Source organism: Dunckerocampus dactyliophorus, chromosome 3 (genome assembly GCF_027744805.1).
Source record: "Dunckerocampus dactyliophorus isolate RoL2022-P2 chromosome 3, RoL_Ddac_1.1, whole genome shotgun sequence".
Classification (NCBI taxonomy): Eukaryota; Metazoa; Chordata; class Actinopteri; order Syngnathiformes; family Syngnathidae; genus Dunckerocampus; species Dunckerocampus dactyliophorus.
Genome location: NC_072821.1, coordinates 38,834,188 through 38,858,234, shown reverse-complemented (window position 1 = coordinate 38,858,234; position 24,047 = coordinate 38,834,188). Strand labels below are relative to the sequence as shown.

The window sequence follows — 24,047 nt, the reverse complement described above, 5'->3', positions numbered from 1 at the left end:
AAATTGGAATATGAATCGAGAGCGAGTTAAAGAAAGAAGGTGGCATCGGGATACAGTCATTTTGGAATGGGGGGGACTCCAAATAAGATTTTCCTTAGGGTGTCAATATGGCTGGGGGTGGGGCCTGTGTAACTCTATAGTGTCCAGTTGCCCAAACATAATTGTGTCACAATGGTGACCAAAACAATGCTGTGTGTGTGAGCGTGTGTGTGTGTGTGTGCGTGTGTGCGTGTGCGTGTGTGTGTGTGTGCGTGTGTGTGTATCTATCAAGTGTGCGGTTAAAAGGGTTTCACAAAGTGTCACAAAATCTCCTCTTGTACGTTTGCGTGTGCATTCAAATGAGCCCATTTGTGTGTCTGTGTCAGCCAGAGTGCACACACACACACACACGTGCACAGACAGACAGATGAGCGTGCACGTGCAGGTGCCAGACGGCGGTCCAGGAAGTCTAATTAAGATTCTGCCGGTCAAGCCGTCTCTCTTACTTACTGGGTGTGCTGACATTTGAAAGTGTCTATTATGCCGGCCGCCTTTCAGGTGCAATGCTGTGTAAATGGCAAGTCCCCAAATTATGTATCTTTTACATACTGTTATCCATCGGGGGGGAGGGGGGCAGCAAGCCAGGACCGCCGTGTTTAAATTATTAGCGGACGCTGTGATCTTTCCCGATTGATCATATCACTTCACGTCCTTGCTGGCGCGCCATTAGCCCCCCCACCCCACGGCTACTTGCTTTTATTTGGAGTGTTTCTTCCCCCGCACACACACACACACACACACACATGAACGTGACCGCAGTTTGTCAATACTTTACCCTTGGCCCCTCCCCCGTGTTGATATAATGATCACTTAACAGTCAAGAGTAAGGCGAGGAGGAAATTAGGGCGTCGGCGGCAGAGAGGACAACAACACCGAAGCAATTATGTTTCTTTCAGCCCAAGCATTCTCACGTTAATGAAATCCCTTATCGGGAGGAGGGGAGGGGGCGAGTGGCGATGGGATGGAGAGGGGGGGGCTACAGGTGCACCAAATGTACCTCCTTCATTTATCTTATTCTCTGGAAAGAACAAAAGCAGCAATGAGACTCGGGCAGAGATAAAGTCAACAAGTGAGCACAGTAATATTTAATAATAATCATCATCATCATCATAATCATATAGAAGTATTTGAAGGCCAGTCAAAAGAGGAAACGTGTGTGGGAGGAGGGAGGAGGTGACGTGTTAGCATCTCGCTAAAGGACAAATCGAAGATTCTCCCCAGGCTAACATTTGAATTATTTACCTTTTGTAGCAAACGTCTGCCCTTTTGTGTCGCGCTGAAAAAGTCACAGAGGCCTCGGGAACGCTTTCGTCATCGCAGCTACTTTTGTCTTACGTGCTAAGCGGCCTGGGCCGCCACCTTCTTTTACGTCGTTACGTTCTGTTAGTCCGTCTTTGCCCAGACTTCAGATTGGCTTCGGTGTTGACAAAAACATGGAAGCTGAGTCACCGAGACTCTAAATGTCTCAGACGTTTAGTTTGGTGAAGGTTAAAAACATCCATTCCCCGTTTGGATTTTTTTTTAAATTCTAGTCTTTTTATGTCATTGTTCACATTATCCAAAAAGTGCAACTTGTATTTGTATTTGTGTGTAATGTCAACGCAATGCGTGGGGACGTCACGTGCATGCGCACAAAACACACGCACGTGGGTGTGTTTATGGACGTAAACATTGCGTCTCAGTCCTGGCGCATTTGTGGCAGTTTCAAAGCTTTTGTGCTTCTTTTTCCATGCATCCATCTTCTTCCACTTATCCAAGGTCGGGTCTCAGGGTCAGCAGCCTAAGCAGGGAAGGCCAGACTTCCCTCTCTACGGCAACCTTGTCCAGCTCCTCCCGGCGAATCCCAAGGCGTTCCCAGGCCAGTTGAGGGACATAGTCTCTCCAACATGTCCTCGGTCTTCCCCGAGGCCTCATACCCTGAACACCTCCCCAGGGAGGCGTCTGGGAGGCATCCTGACCAAATGGCCGAGCCACCTCATCTGGCTCCTCTCAATGCGGAGGAGCAGCACTCCTACTTTGAGTGTCTCCTGGATGACAGTCCTTCTCACCTTCTCACCTTATTTCTAAGGGAGAGCCCAGCCACCCTACGGAGGAAACTCCTTTCGGCCGCTTGTACCCACCATGTTGTCCTTTGGGTCGCTACTCAAAGTTCATGAGCAAGGGTAAGGGTAGGAATGTAGATCACCCACTAAATTGAGAGCTTTGCCTTTCGGCACAATTGTCTCTCCAATGTGTCCTGGCTCTTCCCCGAGGCCTCCTACTGGCAATCTGCTGCAGCCGAGGATCGGACCGCCAAGGTGCCACACAACTCATCCTACGAGTGGTGAGAATCATTGGAGGAGGGACCCATGTGTCGGGCCGGGCCTGGCAACCAGATGCTCGCCATTGTGCCCCAACTCCATGCTTGGCCCCATCCGTGTCCCAGCGAGGGAAACTTTAGTTCATATATGTTGCTCATCATAGGGTCTATTTGAGTTAGCTTTGGTCTGGTCCCTCACCTCGGAGCTGCTTGTCTTCGTTGGTCCTAGCAGGGGCATAAAAGCCCTCAACAACTTAGCTCCTAGGACCATGGGGACCCGCACATCCACCCACCATGAAAAGATGGGAACTTAGAGAAGCCGCTTCACTGACAGTCATTTTTGGATGACAAGTACAACTTTTGCCGACATCTGTGAGTACTTTTTCCCCAAGTTTTGCACGGCAAAGCAGTCCCTTTGATGACGTACAGGTCAGATATACGCGACCCCGACGTTCAGACTGCAGTAAACGGGATGCATATCGGATTTATATCTATATACGAACGAGGCCTGAATCACATTTAAAAAAACAGAATTGTACTGTTCACACTGACATAAAGAAATCAGATACAGATCACATATGAGCCAAAAAAATTGGAATTGACCTGCCGTGTGATGTGGCCAAACACAAGGACGTTGGACGAGCCTAAACCGTCTTGAATGTTTACAAGGACACGTACGTTTAGTTTGCTGAAGGCTACAATATCTGCAGTGTTTAGGTTTAGGTTAGTTTGCACATAGATTGAACCAAGCCTTTACAGAAACGAGTTACTTAAGTACTTACTTAGGAAGAACCTATAGGACGGTTTTCCCAGGCTCAGATTTTGTATAATTCAGTTTTTCATTGAAATTTTTGCCAAAATTCTGGGATTTTTTTTCATACAATATTGCACATGGCAAACTACCGGTGTCCATTTGCCCTGTACTGTATCATATGGTATCGTATGGTATCATATGGTATCATACAGTATAAAGTAGGTGGATTCCATCTGAGCAGGATGCACGGGTGGTCAGCATCAACAATAACTTCCATCCTTGCCTCATTTAGAATTATTTCTCATAGTTTTCTGCCTGTAAAACTAAAAGAATTCTCTATATTGAAGTGGCCTGGATGGAACAGGTGTGTGGGAACGTTCCACGAGAGGAGTGCAGAGGAAGAGCTCCTTTGGGAGGACCGCGCACAAACAAAAGCAGAAACAAGTCCAGCGGTCCTTGTTAGCTGTGGCTATTAGAAGAGCGGGGCTGCACCGACACTAATGTCCGCTTTGGGCTGCTCCACCGGCTTCCTCGCCGCCTCTCATGTAAGAGAAGTCTATCTGATTGGAAACAGATCCAGGCCACCGGGGGGGCTGGCCCCGGTTAGTCAGATTTAATGACCCATTTCCTCAGCCGCCGCGTGCCACCAGCAGTTCAACGACAGTCAAGGTGCCCAGAGGTTCCCTGCCGCGGGGACGGGATGTGTGCGTGTGTGTGTGTGTGTGTGTTGGGGGTTGGGGGTTGGGGGCCGCCTGTACAGACACGGTGAGTAATAGATAGCGACATAGCACGGCTAGCAGGCAACAAATCAAAGCTGATTTTCCCAGCAGGAAGCTAAGCGGTGGTCCGATCTGACTCTCTCTCTCTCTCTCTCTCTATATACAGTATATATACAGTATATCTCTCTGTCACACACAAGGGTGGGAGGGGTTGGGGGGGTTAAAATACTGTATCAGTCAGTGGGCCAGGTGGATCCAGTTCTAGCTCAAGGTCCAATCAGACTCCAGCTGACTCCCAAAGACTCATGTTTGAAGCTGACCCTGAACGCCCCACCCTGAGGCAGTGGGACCATGGGACCTCTCCCAGCCAATCGTGATGCTGGTCAAATCCTGAAACGTGATCTGACGGTGACACATCGTCCGCTACCTTTCATAATAAACTGACGTTTGTCAATGTTTTCATTACAAATAAAAAAAGTCAGGAATGTTCCTGCAGGCGTAAAAAGTACTTTGTGTTCGGGTTCCCACGGCGGGGCTACTTGACCTTCTGCATGAGTACAACAGCAGACCCGCCCGCCCCTAAGGAGGGACCCCAAAGCGGAGCCCCCTTGGTGCTATCGGGCTAGCGATCAATTATTCATCTGCACAATCGCCAGCCTGATGTTGCTGCGTGGATTCGGCGAGCAGGCAATTACGGGCCGATGTCTCTTCTGGGTTTTGTCTGCGGCCCGCCCGCCCGCCTCTGCGCACGCTCTCGAAATAAACGCCGCAGATATCCGTGTGCAGATTAATTTGTAATTAGTCTTGAGTTGTTGAGCCTCACACAGATAAAGAAGTCCGACTGCGCGGCCCGAAAGCTGACGATCACTTAAAAAAAAACAAACAAAAAAAAACAGAACAAACGGCGGATAAAAATAGAGCTTAAGACTTATTTGCTTGCGTCCGACGCTCGCGCTAAATGAGTTTCTCCGCAAAGAAAAGTCAGCATTGTGCGGGGAAGATGTGCTTAATTCATCAGCGCGGACTGAAGCAAATCAGAGTGAACATTTTAAAGCCAAGCACGACAAGACTAATGACTTCTTGTCTCACGCACACACACTCTCACCCCCCCTGCAGGTCATGTGCTCTCACTGCAGATGAAACAACACCATCAACATTATTTAAGGCGTGACTGCATGTGTGTGTGTGTGTGTGTGTGTGTGTGTTTCAGAGCACAAAATAAGGTTAATGGTTTCTAATTATTTAAGAGGACAGTGTGTGTGGGGGCTGTGGCGTTGGAGGGGGGTGGACAGCGAGTGGGGGGGGGCTACAGTCTATTAATAGTTGAGTCATCAGCGCCTCAATGTTCAGAAATGGCAAATTGTTAGATCCCCAATGGTGATTATTACTTGCTGTCAATGACCTTCATAACAAATTAAAATGATGCGAGTGGGACAGAGCGTGCTCTTTAATGGGCACTGTGCGTGTGTGTGTGCATCTCAATGACTGTGTGCGTGCATGTGTGTGTGTGTGCGTGTTGCACAATGGCCGGAGGCAGCAGGCCTGCAGCGTTTAACTCTTCCCTCACCGGCCGTGATTTAACATGTTTTCACGTTTGTTTATTGAGACGCCGCACCGCTTGTCAGTAGCTCCGCCCCCTTTGTCAAAACGCACACAAGTCATGTGGGAGTTTGCCACTATAGTTTGTGCACATACACACACACACACACACACACACACACACACATAAGCAGAGGTGTCCGGTTTGTTCAGGCAGTATAAATCTTTTTATTTCATTTTGCCAGACATTGGACAAGTTCATAGAAGAGGAGAAGCAACGTGTCCTTGTGCCTTGGATTTACTGCCCAGCCAGACAACACACACACACACACACACACACACACACACACACACACACATAGTGCACGCATGGCGGGAAGCAGACAGTAGCAGGAAGTGCACGTGGCATCTTGTGGTCACATGTCTTTAACGTGAACTATCGATCAGCCCGTGATAATTAGCGCATGCTAATGATGATGCGTAGCTGGCGCGGACGCTAACGCGTGCGTGCGCGTGTGTGTGTGTAGTCGTCATTGTGGTTTTACTGTAGCGTGCGTTGCGGTGGAGCGTGGTGCAGCTCTCTGATTGGCCCATTGTGTGTGCTGTTGATTTAACAGGAGCTGCAGTGAATAGGAAATCAATGTGTTCTCATGGAGGCGCGTGACGCTGCTCGGCGTTAAAGAAGCCACGTAGGGCCGTGCATCAACGTCTTGTCTTTACTTTGTGAATGACACACATGAAAGCTGTGTGTGTGTGTGTGTGTGTGTGTGTGTGTGTGTGTGTGTGCATTTCTATACCTTTAAATGATGCAAACATGCTTCATTTTCTTCCTATCCTATCCTATCTACCTCTTGCTTTTCTTTTTTTGTTTCTTTTGCATGCTTTTTTGATTCCTCTCAAGTTCCTCAACTTACTTTTACTCCCTCGACTTTCCTTTTCCTTTACTGCCCTTTCCTTTTCCTCATCACTTTCATCAGTGAACGTGTTTCTTTCCTTTCCTGCCATTTCTCCTCCTTTTCTTTTCCTTTACATTCCAATTGTTTCCTTTTCCTTGTCCAAACATTTCCATTCTTCCCTCCCTCCTTACTTTCCCTTTTCTTGGTTGAAAGTTTTTCTTTTCTTTTACTGTCCTTTCCTTTCCTCATCACTTTCCTCAATTAACATTTCCCTTTCCTTTTCTTATACATTTTACTTAATGTCCTTTTTATTTCCTGGACTTTTTCTCATAGTTTTATTTTCCTTTATGTTCCCTTTGTTCCCTTGTCCTCGTCCAAACAGTTCCATTCTTCCCTTCATCTTTCCTTTCCCTATTCTTGGTTTGAGTTTGTCTTTTACTGTTCTTTCCTTGTCCTTTTATCTTGGCTTCCTCTCCTTTCCCTTTCCTCCTCATTTCCTTTTCCTTCCCTTGTCCCTTCATTTCCTGCCTCCTTCCCTACACATCCAGCAGCCTAGCAGTGACAGAGAGACAGACACCTAGTCATCCTTCACTAATGGTAACCACACAACTTCCTGCCAACGCAGACTGAGAGGGCGGCGTGATGAATACACTCTGGCGCACACGCACGCACACACACACACACACACACACACACGCACACATGCACACACACTTGACTGGCTAGAGTGTGTCCGTGTGTAGAAAAACACATTAGCAATTGATCTTCCCGTCCTAAAAGAGAGACACACCTCTGTCCCCATCTGCCTCCATTCTCTCATGGAGTGGTGGACACACACACGTGCACGCGCACACACACGTGCACGCGCACACACACATACACACAGGCACCATCCACAGCGTGATCATCGTGGTGCAATGATAAAGTTACCCTCAGGTTGAAGAGTGTGTGTCTTTTCCCAGTGCTCTTTGATGCCTGAATCACTGTGGTGGTGGGGGTGGCGGGCATGGGGGCATGGGGATGGGGGTGGATTTGAGGGTTGTACAGGAGGAACAAAGGTGGGTCCGTGCCAGGCAGTAACTTATGGCATCATTCCTCTTCCTCCTCTGGCTGGGCCGTGGCGTCGCCTTCACCGACTGGGAGAGCCACCTTCTGTTGGGGGGGGGGGGTTAGAACAGCATCCAAATGAAGGGAAGAGGAGGAGTGGTGTTACTGTGGTTGCCACCACGTTGACTTGCAGTGGTGATGCTGGTATCATCATGTCAGCACACACCTACCCCTCCCATGCGCAAAAACACACACTTTTACCAAGCAAGGCACTTTTCATGAGCTTCATTTAAAAAAATACAATGAAAAAATTCTCTCCTCCCATTCTTCTTCTTCTTCTCCCGCACCCCCACTTCCACAAGTGTGTGCAGTTTTGGAAGCGGGGGCCGGCTAATAAATATAAATGTTAGTGATTAGCATCTCTGCGGCACAGGTGCATGTTTGTTGCGAGGCGCGGCGCGTTCATTAATTCTCAGCGTTGGAAAGTGCAGCCGTGCCGCGCCGCGCCGTCCAAGTCGTGCACGCTGACAAATGAACGCGCAGATTGTTAATGTACTCTCGTACGCCACCGCAGCCCCCGCCATGAGGGGAACAAAAAAACACCCCTCGCCAATAGCAGAGCATGCATGAACACACACACACACACACCAGTCCAAGAGGTGTGTGTCAGTTGGGGGGGTGACGTAATGACGTAGTCATGTAGTCATCAAATTTACATAATCAGCCATGACGCTTTAGTAAAAAGTAGGTAAAAAAAAGACGAAACGCTAAACAAATATAAATGTAGAAATACAAATGGATTGTTTGTAATGTCACAAACGAGACAGAGCCTCCTGGGAGTGCTTTGGGGGGGGGGCCCAGAGCAGCACCCGCTGCTCGTTGAGATGAGCGATCTCCTCACTGGAGTTCCTTTATGAAAATAAGTGTGATCTAGAGGGGTCTGAGTACTGGCTAAATGTATACAGTATGTAATATGTATGATCACTCCTGCTACGTCTTCTTATTCTCTGGCAGAATACGATCATCTCTCATCATACCTCATCATCCCTCATCATCCCTCATCCTCCCTCATCCACTTTGCTTTTTCAAATGAATCGTGCTGTTTTGTGGTCAAATACAACCTATTATTAGTTTTTAAAAATCCATATTTAAGCAATTTGTACATGTTTTTGTTTGCCTAAATGAAGCATTTGCAAGTATGAAAATGGAAAACAAATGTAGTAAAATACAAATCAGGCATTCAGAAGATGCATTCAAAGATGTTGCGATGTAGTATTCTACACTGGTCACTAGGTGTCAGTAATGTTACATTGATGAGACAATAGCCACCACAGGAAGTCCTGTACACAACAGGAAGTGAAAAAAAAATAACTGTCCCAATGCTAACATAGGTGAGTCTTATTTATGTCTTATTTTCTCTTATTATGTCTACTATATTGGGTAATAAGAGTGTAAAGGTGACTATAGGGGTGTTATTTCATGTGTAGAGGGCTCTAATAATGTTAAAAAGCATATTTAGAAGGTTGTAAACAGGTTTTTGTCTTGCCTGATACGTCTTGATTTCTCTTATTATGTCGACTATATTGGGTAATAGGAGAGTAAAGGTGACTATAGGGGTGTTATTTCATGTCTGGAGGGCTCTAATACTGTAATGTTAAGAACAGTATTTAAAAGGTCATACACAGGTTTTCTATGCCTGATATTTGTTATTTTCTGTGACTATGTCTACTATACACTAAGTCCCCAACTTACAAACACAATTGGTTCCAGACGATCGTTCTTATGTCGAATTGTTCTTAAGTAGGGTAAAAGGTAATATTAGCAATGATATAGGTACTACATGTACGTGTATACATATACAGTATATGTGTATGTATGTTATTACTAATGATATAGGTACTACATGTACGTGCATACATATACAGTACATGTGTATGTATGTAAATATGAGTTTGGATGCAGTAGTAATATTAAACCAGGATAATGAATGAAAAAAACAATAATAAAAGTGATATAATAATACGTAGTGATAAATGTTATTTACCTTTGAAGAGGAGTGGTCGAGCATACATCGTTGTGGAGGAGGAGGAGGAGATATTGAAAAAAAGGACAAATGGTGGTGGTGGTTAGACTCTTCTAAAAGAGGTAGTGTTCTGTGGGTGGTGTAGAATTAAGCAGGCCTATTAACTCTTCATAAACTTTAATCACACGCTCTGTCCGGGTTGTATCATTTAGCTTTCCATTTAGCTTTACACTGTATCTCCCCAGTCTAACTCTTCCTCTGTTGGTCTCATTAGCTCTCAGGCTGCATTAGCAGTGTCACAGCGCCCTCTACTGGTCAAGCATGTACAGTAGCAGTAGAAATACTGATTGAGTTACTACAAGGCAAAATGAAATAAAATATAGACCAGTCAGCTTGTGTTCGTATCCGCGAATGTTCGCTAGTCGGGTGTTCGTAAGTTGGGGACCTAGTGTATTGGGTAATAGGAGTGTAAAGGTGTGACTATAGGGGTGTTATTTCATGTGTAGAGGGCTCTAATAATGTTAAAAAGCATATTTAGAAAGTTTTCTATGCCCATTTTTAAATAAGGAATCCTACTACACGGAAACTGACTTTCACAGTGCGTGTTGGCGCCCTCCCTGGTGCTTCAGGGTAAAAGCACACTCGGTGGCGCTCATGTTGTTGGTGAAGCGGAAGGTAGTCCTTTCATTATCATCACGGTGATGGTCGTAATCAGGATGAAGCTCAATTTGGACCGGTCTATTTCCTGGACCATTAGCACAATCACTGCCGTTCTATTTTAAATGAAATAAATGCACACTTTACTTAAAGGCCATCCTCAGGATACGCTTGAATGTGTGTGTGTGTGTGTGTGTGTGTGTGTGTGTGTGTGTGTGTGTGTGTGTGCGTGCTCACAAACAAAGGCAAAATAAATCAAATCTGCCTAAAAAATGGGTCGTTTTTCAGGAGCTGCAAAAATGTTTTATTAAGGGAAGGAAGGGGGGCTGTGGTGGTGCAGGGGGGTGCGGTGGGGGGGAGCGAACACCTGCCTTAAAATGTCGTCTCAACATCTCCCGAATGCCATTTTGCTTAATTGACTTGGAAATGGCCCAAATGTATTGCTGAGTGCGGTCTAATTAATATTAATAATAAATGCCATTATTAACATCAAAGAACATCTGGTGCCCCTGTTTACCGCCGCGTTCTGTTTTCATCTGCCAAACAACAACTCGCCTTTATTTCCATTTATTTGCTCGCTTTTTTCTTTTGTTTTTTTTGTTTTTTTGCCGCGCCTTGGCTGTCTTCCCGCGCCTCGCCGGGGTCAAACAGGAAGTGGCGGCGAGGCGGCCGTCGCCGTGTGAAATTTGCAGCGTTGCAAACCCCCCCCCCGTCTCCGTCTCCGTGCGTTTTTCTTTCACAAGCGTCTGCCTTCGGCTTGTTGTGATACCTCAGAGAGTTCTCACATCCCCCGGAGAGAAACTATAAGAGAAGACCGCTTGTGGAAGTTTCTCCACACATCACAGCGGCCCTCGGCGAGGACGGAGGATGTGGAGAAGTGGTCCTTGTCAGGCAGTAAACGGGCGACTAATGCGGCGGCGTTTAATGGTAATTGTTGTTTGCTTAATAAATTCTGTGCGTGGAGATCGGCGCGGCGGCGGGAATGCGAGCGTCAGCAGTGTAACTAAACCTCAAATTGATTAACTCGCACCCGCCGCACGCGCACAAAGATGGCAGCGCTCCAAATCAAAACAACTGTGTGTGTGTGTAGGTGTGCGTGTGCGTGTGCGTGTGTGTGTGTGTGTGTGTGTGTACGAGAGGCCGGATGGTGTTGTGTTGCTCCGGCGTAAGGAAATCTTGCTCCCCACCCCCCACCCCTTGGGCACATTTTTAAAAGCCTAATGCCTTTCAAATGATGTCATCACATTTTGCCCCCCCCCCCCCCTCCATGTTTTGATTCCCACACCCCTCCCTCCCTCTCCTGTCCAATTTTGGTCACATGATGCATTAGAATAATGGACGAGCAGAAAGCAAAACATTTTTTATGACACTTTGATTTCCTGAAAGTGATTTCTAGAATGAAGAACTAGAAACGTACTTATAGAGCATAAAACAGGTCCTGCATCGATGGTCCCGTCTGGACCCTAAAGTGTGGTTCTTTAACGCAAGTCGCATTCAAGTTTGAACACGCTAGCGCCTTAAAACATCAGACACGTACTGTAGATTCGGTGCCATGAATGAATGAATGAATGAATGAATGAATGAATGAATGACTGTATGGAAAACACTCAAAGGCGACCTGTAGACATTCCAATCAAAAATCAAACGTAAAAGTCGTCATCTTTCAAGCGTCTTCATGGAAAACCATATCATATCAACATGCATCGACTCTGGAAGCCGCCATATTTACGTCTATCATAGATCACGCACACCCGAAACCTCCTTTTCCAACCCATTCAAGGACATATCCTATTCATGACACCGCAGACGTGTCCTATGTGGGATATGTTCTACAAAATGTCCTACTTCCATGTACCGTGTCCCTGGAACGGGTCAAGACCCTGCCCTACTTACATGCCTTCTAGAACACGCCACATTCAACTTCCCCTAAAAATGACTCCTATTTAAACACACGCTAGAACACGTCCCGATGTGGTCCAGGCCGTGTCCTAGCTAGCAGATGCTCTCCAACATTTAACGTTCATGACTGTCCCTGCTACAGTGCCACCTGTTCTCTAGAACGTGCCCTACTTGCAATCAATGCAGCACCCTGCCCTATTTAAATGCATTCTAGAACACTTCCTGTCTTCAGCACATTCTCAAACACACTCTAGTACACACCACATACATTCTGGAGCACATGATTCAAGAACGTGTCCGATGTATTTGCTTCGTAAAACGTGTTCTAGAACATGTCAAGCATGGTCACATTCAAGTCCACTGTAGAGCAGGTTCTCTTCATTACATTCAGAAACACTCCAGAACATACCACATGCTTTCTAGAACTTGAAAAAATACAACTACATCTTCCCAACTGGAATACATTCTAGAACATAGCATATTCAACTCCATCCAAAATGGCTGACATTCTAGAGCAAGTTCATGTTAAATACATTCTAAATGAACACGCCATGCAACCACATTCTAGAAAACACTCTAGAACCATTATATACATTCTGGAACATACAATCATAAGCACATTCAAGAATAGAATTCAAGAACTTATCCTATGTAAAGACTTAGTAGTACACATTCTAGAACATGTCAAACATGGTCATATTCAAGTCCATTCTGGAGTAGGTTCTCTTAATGAGATTCAAAAACAGTCTAGAACACGTGGCATATAAGATGTGTTCTAGAATAGAATGTCTTCCCGTAAGTCAATGTAACTACATCTGCCCTATTTAAATGCATTCTAGAACATGTCATATTAAGCTCTAGAACAAGTCGAAGTTAAATACAAGTCAGTATTAGTCCTCTTCAACCACACAACATTCTGGAACATACAATGATAAGCACATTCAAGAACATGTTTTATGCAAATGCTTTATCAAACCCATTCTAGAACTCTTGGACTCGCGGGCCACATTGGGTTAAAAGGTTTGGCGGAGGGGCCGTCTATATATAAACTGTTGTTTCCAAATGCCCGCAAGGCATGCTGGGTACTCCAGCTCTAACAACTATGAACAATAAAAGATAGCAAAAATGCCAAATGTTGGGAGAAAGAGAACCACGGGCTACCCAGCATGCCTTGCGACAGGACTACATGGCGTGTGGATGTTTGTTTGTATGCCCACACGGTGCAGTAGGGAGGTTAGTTTGTGCGTCGTGTGTGTTGACGTGGCTTTCGTCTGCAAGCTACAGATCTCATCGGACTGTTTCGGCGACTCCAGCGAGCCACAACGGCACAGCAAGTCACGTTGCCGGCTACACCTTCTGTGTTTAAAAAAAAGGAATTTAGAAACACCCGGTGGGCCGGATTAGGATGCTCGGCGGGCCGCAGTTTGCCCACCCCTGTTCTACAAGATGTCAAACATGGACATATCCAAGTGCATTGTGAAGTAAAAACCGCTCTAGCATGTAATATGCATTGTAGAAAAAGCCCTGTTTGAAATAAATACAAGTACATTTGCTCTATGTCTCCATGTTCTATGTACTGTAGAACATGTCCATATCAAGTAGAGTGTGGATACTGTCACATAACTCTATCACATCAATCCCATTCCACCACGTGGCTTCTAGAACCTGTCACATTCTGGAGCATGGTGATGTTGCAGGGTGTCCTGTTGTTGTTTTCCTCCTCCATTAATGAGAGCAGGGTGTGGTCGTCACACGCACACACACACACACACACACACACACAAGCACACGCAGGGTGTCAGATCTTGATCAATTTATATATTTGTCAGTCAGTCATGGAGGATGCCCTGGTGTCCCTGTGGTGGAGGTAAGGCAGGGAGGCGGAGTCACACACACACACACACACACACACAGATAGCGTGGAGCAAGCGTGTGTGTGTTGCTAGTGCAGCCGACAGCCGGCGGAGTGACTGATACTCAGCCTGCCTCCCAGATGGCCCGTTCAACTCTGCTCCAATCTGATCCGGGAGCCTTTGTTCTGGCATGTTCCATTACGCCGGCGTGACACCAGTAAAGGCAGAGGGGAGAGGAGCTGCTCTCAGATCAGATAGACGTGAATTAAACATGGACTTCCTCGCTCCTTCTGCACTCGCATGCTCACAGATGATAAATTCACCAGATTTGAACATTGATGGCAGCTTGAAAGAGCTTCCAATGTCACATTTAAAGATCCATTTATGTATTTTCTATCTTTTTTTGAGGGGTCGGGGGGGGGGGTACACACTTAGGAATTAGGTGCGACTAAAAAAACAGATGTCTGCTCAGCCGGCTTTGACGCTGCAGTCAAATGTAGATGAATACACATCTTCTAAACATGAAATATGACACATCTCTTCATCTCAGACTGCTTATCGGAAATACTGTAGTTATGTGCTCATGGTGGCAGGCGAGGAGGCACGGTTGCTGCACTTACGTCACATGGATTTCGTACCGTCATGTTGCCTTCAAACACCACCACCATGGACTTGAAATCAAACAAGTGACAGGAGTGTAAAGGTGACTATAGGGCTGTTATTTCATGTTTAGAGGGCTCTGATGATGTCAAAAAACACATTTAGAAGATTATAAACAGGTTTTCTACGCCTAATATGTCTTTATTTTCTGTTATGTCTACTATATTGGTAGTCGGAGCAAAAGGGTGACTGTAGGGGAGTTATTTCATGTTTAGAGGGCTCTAATCATGTTAAAAAATATTTAGAAGGTGGTAAACAGGTTTTCTATGTGTTATGTCTTATTTGCTCTTATTATGTCTACTATTTTTGGTGATAAGAGTGTAAAGGTGACTATAGGAGTGTTATTTCATGTTTAGAGGGCTATAATATTTGAAAAATATATATTTAGAAGTTCGTAAACAGGTCTTCTTTGTCTTATATGTGTTATTTTCTGTTATTATGTCCACTATCTTGGGTAATAAGAGTGTAAAGGTGACTATAGGGATGCTATTTCATGTGTAGAAGGCTCTAATCATGTTAAAAAAAAGCATATTTAGAAGGTGGTAAACAGGTTTTCTATGTTTTCTATGTCTTATTTTCTCTTATTATGTCTACTATACAGAGTATTGGGTAATAGGAGTGTAAAGGTGACTATAGGGGTGTTATTTCATGTCTCGAGGGCTCTAATCATGTTAAAAAGTATTTTTAGAAGGTGGTAAACAGGTTTTCTATACTATCCTAACTACCAAGATATGACATTTATAAATAAGGAATCCTACTTTTCAAAGTCGGGGCTGGAACCAATTGACCGGCATAAGTAAGGTATCACTGGTTCTAATCAATAGGTAAAGGATCGCCTTCATCATGGTTTGGGTACGATAAGGCATTTGGTTTTGGTTTTTGGTACGTTTGTGTTTTTGGTCAGACCGTTAGGAAGGGAATGATGATGAGAACCGAGATTCCGCTCGATGTTGTTGTGGTGGTTTAAGCCTGGTTTGTTTTCTTGCTCCAAATCATGCAGTCAACACAGAAACCTTTTGAATAAAAGTCCAAACACGCCTAATCTGATGAAGGCGCAATTAAACGAAGGCGTCGAAGACGTCGACCTTTACGGGCTCGTTTACGACGCGCCTCACCTGTGACGCCCGCATTAACGCCTCCGACAGCCAATCCGCTTTGCATGGAAAAGACGGGGTTGGGGGGGGGTAGAAAAAAAAAACATGTCAGAAAGTGGGCGGATCGATATCGCCGGAAGATGCTTCCCCGGGCTCGGCTGTGAGCGATGAGGCCTAATATACGAGGTGACCTTCAAAATGTCATAAATGTGTTGTGCAATAAAGTGTCAATATTTGTGGTTATGTGCAGCACGATGACTTTTACAGTAATTGGAGCGGCCACCTTAAAAGAGACGGATCAGTCTACTGATTAAAGACACACACACACACACACACACACACCTTTCTTTGCATGTGTGTGTGTGTGTGTGTGTGTGTGTGTGGCAGATTTATTATTAAAGGGCTGTTAGATGCCAGCATCCTCTCGTAGTGTGTGTCGTCTTCCTGCAGGAGCACTGTTAACCCTGACACTCCACATTGTGTGTGTGCGTGTGTGTGTGTGTGTGTGTGTGTGTGTGTGTGTGTGTGCGCGCGAGCATCCTGGCATGTGCCGTGTCTAAGCCGTGTTTGGGATTTTTTAATTTCGACTCCATCTGCGTCGGGCAGGTGGGCGAGTGTCTGCTACACGATGTGTGGAGCGCTTGCCAAAAAAGGATCTGTACAGTCGACCGCTGGAAATATGTTTATGAGGCGGCCACTCGGGCGACAGTATGGTGCGGCCCCTTGCCTGGCGCCGGGGGAATTGTAGCCCCTTTATTTATTCATTTATTTATTTATTTGCTTTTTTAAAATATTTCTGTTTAACATGCATGAAAATGCAAATGAATGTGAGCCTGCATGTGCGTGTGTGTGTGTGTGTGTGTGTGTGCGTGTGTGTGTTAACCTTTGATTTATATTATAAAGTGCGTGCCTCGTGTAACTGCTATGAAAGTGTCATTTAGCAACATGCACACTGCAGGGGTGTCCAGTGAGGGCCACGGAGTGAAACATGAGAGGATGATATTTTGTAAAACACATGTAGATATGCTAAGACGTTATCTAGCGTATATTTCACCTCAGCTAGGTCATATACGTGAAAAAACACATTAATAATATCAACTCTGCTTTTTCTGTTTTTTTTTTAAACTACAAATTAACGCTTCTTTTTGTCCATTTTTTTTATGTCACAAACAAGACGGTGCCGCCTGTGAGAGCTTATTCTCTGACAGACAACATGCATGAAAATGTGTTTATGAGTGATGTCCATGTGTGGCGGCCCACCACAGATGAATGAATGCATGGGAAAGGGAGCCACCTGCTGTGGCCCAGCAAGGTGCACTGTATTCGGGCACACGTTTGAGCAGCCGGTGTGACCCCACGGAGGCCTCTGGCAAACCTTTTGCACTTTTCAAACAACACGGCAAAAAAATGCCCCAGGCGTGGTAGCAAACTAGCATGCGAAATGTCTACAAGTGAGCTCAGGGGATGTTACGACAGGCCGTAACGTCACAGCCAGGAAGAAAAAGGAGTGCTTGATTTGCTTACCCGCACAGTACAGGTAATCTCGCCTCATTGGAGCGTTTTTTTTGTTTTTTTTTTAGTTATTGGTTATCGGGTCCATCTATTGGTATGATGTCATAATTCCCTCATATCGGCCCAATAATTATTGTGCACCCTTATTAAAAACCGTTGTTTATTTGGGGATGATGTCAAATATATTTCAGAAAAAAATAAAAAAGCAATGTATATATTTTTTGTATGTTTTAAATATTTATTTTAAATTTGAATATTTGTTCCCTCTTTTCTTAGGAAAGTGTAATCATGCATTTGTAAAAATAAATGCCTTACCTCTAATGAACGGCTGCTACTCTCTGCAGCTGCCTGAACAAGCGTACCCGGCCGCTATGTGAGGAAATATGCTCACTTAGAACACGACACTGCCAAACACAACACTAAAAGTTTGATGTAAAAGAAAAAAAAAACAAACGTTTTCCGCTCCCTCACATTTCTACATTTTTATTCCTTTAAAAATTCATTTAGCACTCTTTTTGTGCTGCTTCTTTTTGCCGGCTTTGCTGCTGAATGGCCTGATGTGTGCGTGCGCGTGCGTGCGTGAGCGTGGGGAGGGTGGGTGCAGGACCTGCTGACTCGGCACTTTGCATTCCGTCAACCTAAAGCGGGCGTTTGCCAGGAAAAAAAATAAATCTTCTCATTGTGTAAAATGACGTGTGTAAAAAATGTGTTTATTGATGGAGTCAAAGCTGCGGTGACACTCCCACCAAGTCAAGCCGGTAGACACGTTTTCACGTCACGTGACGATGCTTTGATGCTAAACCTGTGCGCGCCGCCGTCCATCAAATGCCACGTCGGCGGCCATTGTGGGTATTTTTAATTGAGCGACATGTGTTGTCTCCCTGCACCTTGCCATGGCGACTGTCAGCACATCAAAGGAAGCAACGGCGGCGGCGCCGTCATCGCGTTACGCCGGCCCTCACCTCGCCTTGTGCGGCTGTCAACGCGTTCCCACGTTGTCACCGCTCACCTCCTCGGCGAGGTGATTGCGTTGATAACAGACTGCCGTCGCACTAAAGTGAGCGTCATCGTTTTTTTTCCCCGTAGACGGAGTGGGGGGGGGTCAAAGCCGTTATCACCCCATCATATCTGTGACAGCGAGCTGTCACAATCAGCTGGCAGAGCGAGAGAAATCCTGCCATGCTGACACAGTCAAATCTATTTCCCGCTTCGTCCTTTTCTTCTCCGCCATTGTTCCTCCTCACCGCCGTGACAAACTCGTCCGTGAACAAGAAAACTTTATTTCACCAGTCTTTGGTAGGAAAACACCATGTGGTGCACTTCCATACTTACACTTGGCATTCTTAAGTACATCAGTGCGTTCACACCGAGGAGTAATAGCCACCTTCTAAATAATATTTTTAACATGATGAGAGCCCTCTAGACATGAAGTAACACCCCTACAGTCACCTTCACGCTCTCATTACCCAATATAGTAAACATAATCAGAGAAAATAAGACATGCAAGCTGACATGTAAGCCGTATTTGACCAATCTTTGGTAGGGAAACACCGTGTGGTGCACTTCCATACTTACACTTGGCATTCTTGAGCACATAAATGTGTTCACACTGAGAAGTTTGGAGTGCAGTGCACTGTCAGTACCCGGATGTTGCACTCAAAATAGCCAAAATGGTAAGTAAGTGATGGACACTTCCTTCCTGTTTTCATTTGTTTCGATACGGCTTGTCCTCATTAGCGTACACACTGTGGCTGTGTCTCCAATGCAATACTTCCATTGGTACACGTGAGTAAGCGTACTGTGGACACTGTGTACTCTTACGGTAATCGGTTCCGTATCCAACCATGGTAAGTGAATTTCCACAAAGTTGGATTCCTTATTTACAAATGGAATATTTTCATAGTTAGAGCATAGCAAACCTGTTGACCACCTTCAAAATAGGGGTTGTAACATGATTAGAGTCCTCTAGACATGACATAGCACCCCTATAGTCACCTTTACACTCCTATTACCCAATATAGTAGACATAATAAGAGTAAGAGGGTGTAAATAAGAGTGTGGATGGTTGTTTTGCTTATATGTGCCCTGCCATTGACTGGCGACCAGGGTTGCGGGTTGCTTGTCCGCTATCATAATATCAAGTTAATCCCTCCCCTTCCGCTACGTAGGCAAGATGGCAACATTTGAGGGCGGTAAGTGTCCAGCACTCACCGTGTTGAGCATTTTGAGTGCAGCGTCCGCGTACTGACAGTGCACTGCATCACTGTGAACGCACTTCTGCACTGAAGAGTGCCAGTGTGCGAGTGCCCAGCCTGTACTTGCTGATGTGTGCTGAAGGAAGCATCGGCGGCTACGGATTTTACGCTGTTTGGATCTCACAGTTAAGACTCTGCCCACCAGGAAGTCAGAGGGTTCCAAGCAGTGCAGCTGTGACCACCCGATGTTAGACGTTGTGTTGTCCAGGAGTCTGGAAGAAAGTAACTTCCAAACAGCCTCACAGCATCTCAGAAATTTTGCAAAAGTTGGTAAAAAAATGGCGTCAGTCGGCCATGTGAAGGCAGCGCCGCATGATGACAATGATAACGTGACGATGATCACGATAACCTGATGATGATGATAACGTGATATGCTCCGAGTGACACCCCCTCCGCTGTGTGCTTCCAGATGTCGGGGAGGAGGCGGCGAAGGCGGCCGTCAGCGTTCCGCCGTCGGTGTCGCAGCATCGCGAGCGGACTCTCGGCTCCGCCTCCAAAGACTGTCCTTACTGCGGCAAGTCCTTCCGCACCTCCCATCACCTCAAGGTCCACCTGCGCATCCACACAGGTCAGTCTGCTACTCTCCATCAGAATCTTTGATTGACAGCTTGTCCCATCGTCTGGGCGACACGTCAGACCTCCAGCACAGATGGTCTCTGCTTCCCGAGTCACACCATCCCGAAGTGCAAGCGATGCCACGCTCGTTAGTCCTCGTTAGTCCACCACAGCGACCTCATTAGACAGTGTGTGTGTGTGTGTGTGTGTGTGTGTGTGTGTGTTTCAAGACGGGGGCTTCAAGTTGTCGCTATTCTGGTGTTTCCTGCGTGGCTCCAGCAAGCACAACAAGGCTTCAGTGTCCCACCATGACATCACCCCACCACGCTCATTTCACACTGGATGACTCCCAATAACGTCCGCGCAGGAACAAAGCAGGCCTGTCCTCACTTCAGGGACGTGCGTGCGACGACAGCTCTCATTGATTTCACTTGATCCTCCGGTCAAGCGGGCCGATCCCCCGCTTCCAGGCTCGGCGCAGTAAGGTCACGCTGAGGTCAAACCACTCTACAGAAAGATAAGCGCGCGACGGAGAATCCGGGTTAAAGTCTCGGTGAGACCATGCAAGGACGCGTGGATCATACTGGAGGAACCTTGTCCGACATTGTTAGTGTTTTTGTTGTTTTTTGTCATTTCCTGTTGCCGCCGAGTGTGACTAATGCATGAGGTGACCAACGCATAACGTCAGGATGTCATCTTCAGCATACACGCCACTTGTGATGAACGTCACCCTTTTTAACGTTTACATTTCTGTGGCAAATCGTCAGGCTGACCATCAATGTTTGTCAGCACGCCCCGCCCACATGAACACCAATCCAATAACATAATAACGTCAGGATGTCACCTTCATCTGCACACCAATTATGATGAAGATCGCACCTTGTGGGCCCAAGTTATTAACGTTTACATTTTTGTGGTGAATCTTCAGACTGACCATCAAAGTTTGTCGCCATGCCCCGCCCACATTTTATGACGTAGACTAAAACGCTTCTTAACTTGTCATCATCCATCCGTGGAATAGCCGTCATTTTCACTTGGGCTCATTTGGTCAAAGTCCCTGGGAGGAGTTTGTCAAAATACAACCCCTGGTTTTGGCTTAAATTGCTCGGTCCAAACCTAAATGCTTAGTTTGAGAACTTGGCACTTTTTGGAGTGTCCTGTCCTGCCGGACATCCCCGCAAATTTGGTGACGATGGGTGAAAGTGGCAGCAGGGGTCGTAATGGTTCCAAATGGCAGCACTCAGGGGTCACCCTGATGGTTGTCATCCTGGTCAAAAGTACAATTCTATTCAAAGATGAACTAAATAAACACAATAGTTTTAAAAATGGAGAAAAGCAATCCCGTTGCATTTTTCATTTTTACATAAAAATAAATCTTTAAAAAGGTGAAAACAAATCAAATTCCAATTTTTATTTTAATATAAATAAAATAAAAATGACATTTTAAAAAGGCGAAAAGGAATCCAATTGAAATGTTTCTTGTCATTTTCGTGATTGTATGTTCACAGGCAATAAAAAAGGGCCGCGCTGTGGAGTCCCCTGAACTACTTCACGTACATGCATCACATTGTTTGAACAGATGAAACAAATTATCCAACCTCCCCCCGCCTCCCCCCCTCACTTCCTGGAGACCTTGTTGAAAATGGGGGTGACCTCATTGTCACTTCCTGCTCTTCACGTCGGCGTAATCCTCGCACTCGCGGGTCCAAGTGGAAATCCTTTACAGCTGAACAAAATCAATGCTCTCTTTTCTTTTTATTCTGTCACAATAACTTGGCTTTTATTTTTTTTTCTTTCCATTTTGCGGTGAGCTAGAGAGACCACCCTGGTTGTAGCCCCCCCGGCCCACATCTTCTGGCCTTCATACTGTACTTGCAGAAGGCTGCTAACATAGCGTGCTTGAAGAAGGCCGCTTTCTCAATCTGTTAGTGGAACAAATGTAAATTGGTTTGGGAAACGCCTGCGTAAAATACCTATTTTATTTTATTTTTTGCTGACGTTGTCATGTTTGAGACGGGATTAGCTAAGGAGCTCAAGCCATGAACTCCCGACTTTGTCATGCCACTTATTTCAAAAAATGACAAGAAATGGAGCAACTTCTTTCCTGGCGTTCTTGGAGACTTTTGGAGACTCAGACAGACGTGAAAGCGTATCGTATCGTTGCTAAGTCTGGATCATGCTTCTGCGTGGTCGCGACGCCGTCCTTTCCGACGCCGTTTTGAGCTTTAATTGGGGGTGAACGCGTTACGTGCGGTTCTCTGCCGAAACGCTGGGAGCCGTGTTTTCCCAGAGAGCACAATAGTCGTTGACTTTTTAGCTCCGGGGTGCCCAAACGTATTTCCAGATGATATTACAGTATGTAAAGCAACATATGTACTGTAGATATGCCAAGACATTGGATATTTCTACAAAAAAACACCACTCCTGTCATATACGTGAAAAAGCATATTTTTAGTTGCAACTTTAGTCTTTGCTCTTTTTTTTTTCCTCATTTTCGTGTTTTTTAAATATATATATTTTAATATTTCAACTTTCCTCTTAAATTATATTTATGTTTTCCCCAAGATATTCTGACTTTATTCCCATATTATTATTATTATATTATTGTATTTTTTAAATTATTTTTATTTGTAATTATTTTATTATATTTTATTATTATATTTTGGTATATTTTATATTACATATATTATGTATTATATTATTATATTTTCACTCGCCAAATTTTCTAAAAATTACAACTTTATTTTATGTAGTTTCTTTCTCATAGTATTACAATTTTTTCAAAGTCTTTTTTTGTATTTATAACTCGATGCTATTACATTATACATTGACATTATTTTTCCTCATAATATTTAAATTATTTTCTTATATTTGTTTGTTGTTAAAATATGACTTTTCTCAATATTTGTGACTTTATTCTCATAAATGACTTTTTTCCATTTCTGCTTTTTTTTTCCAACAATAACAACTTTATTTTGTTTTTCTGTTTCTTGTAAATTACGACTTAAAAAAAAAATGACTTTAATATTTTAACTCTATGCTACTAAATATACATTATTTTTCCTCATAACATTATGAGTTTATCTTTCTAAAATTTTTACTTTTTTCTTATTAAAGTATGACTTTATTCTCATCAAATTTCCGTTTTGTTTTTTTGTCCCAACGATTTCAACTTTCTTCTTGTAATTTTTTTCTCGTGATATTATGACGATGTTTCCATAATATTTTTTCTTTATTTCGCAGTATTATAAAATTTTTCCCCCAAACTAATTTTGCAAAGATTGCAATTTGATTTTGTTTCTCATATTATTACTACTTTAATAAAAAAAAAACACGTTTTTCCTCAATATTTCCACTCTGTGCTGACATTATTTTCAAGTTATTTTTGTAAAATTGCTACTTTGTTCTTGCTCTTTTTTGAATGACTTTCTTCTCATGAAACTACTGCTGTTTTTGCAATTTCAGCTGTTTTTTTTTTTTTATTTCCAACTATTTCAACTTTCTTCTTGTATATTTTCCTGATGTAATATTTTTGACTTTGTTCCCATAATATTATAACTTTTATTCCAACCTAGTTTTTACAAAAATGACAACCGTATTAGTCTATTTTTTCTTTAATATTTCAACACTATGCGACTAAAATGACATTATTTTTCCTCCTACTTTTACGACTTTATTCTTGTTCATGTTTTGTATTCTCTTCATGTTTTGACTTTTTTCCTGTAAATTGGCTGCTCTTTTTCCCATTTGTGCTGTGACTTTTCTTCTCGTAATATTATTATGACTTTAATTCCATACTATTTTCACTATATTATTCTCGTAATATTACAACTTTTACCCTCACCAATTTTTTACACAAATGAATACAACTTAATGTTGTCTTGTTTGTTTCTCACAATATTATGACCTTAAAAAAAATGCAACTTTATGCTACTAAAATGACCTTATTTTTCCTCCTAATATCATGACGTTATCATCTTTGTCTCGTGAGATTACAAGGTTTTCTTCCTAATATTTTGACTTTATGTAAAAGTACTGCAGATTTTTACATTTTTGCTGTTGTTTTTTTTCTGTTAAATGATATTTTTAGAATGTGCTGCACTTTGGATGCGGCTGATTTAGCTTGATAGCTTCCTTTGTGGTGAGCAAACAATGGCAATTAAAGAGAGAAGGGGAGTGCTTTTGGAGCTGGAGTCGTGTTCGCGTGCATGCGGCACAGCTGTGCTTTCCTTCAGACACTCAGATG

The 24,047-nt window shown here is 44.2% G+C and overlaps 1 protein-coding gene across 5 annotated transcripts in view; it reads left to right on the top strand.

Annotated features, from left to right (window-relative positions):
* The window catches only part of znf536 (zinc finger protein 536), a 227,438-nt gene that overhangs the window by 142,986 nt on the left and 60,405 nt on the right, over positions 1-24,047 (top strand). For all 5 annotated transcript variants that reach the window (XM_054770437.1, XM_054770438.1, XM_054770435.1 and 2 more), the window contains one exon: positions 19,656-19,814. In XM_054770437.1, coding sequence (XP_054626412.1) covers positions 19,656-19,814 — 159 coding nt within the window. The remainder of the gene's footprint in view (positions 1-19,655; positions 19,815-24,047) is intronic.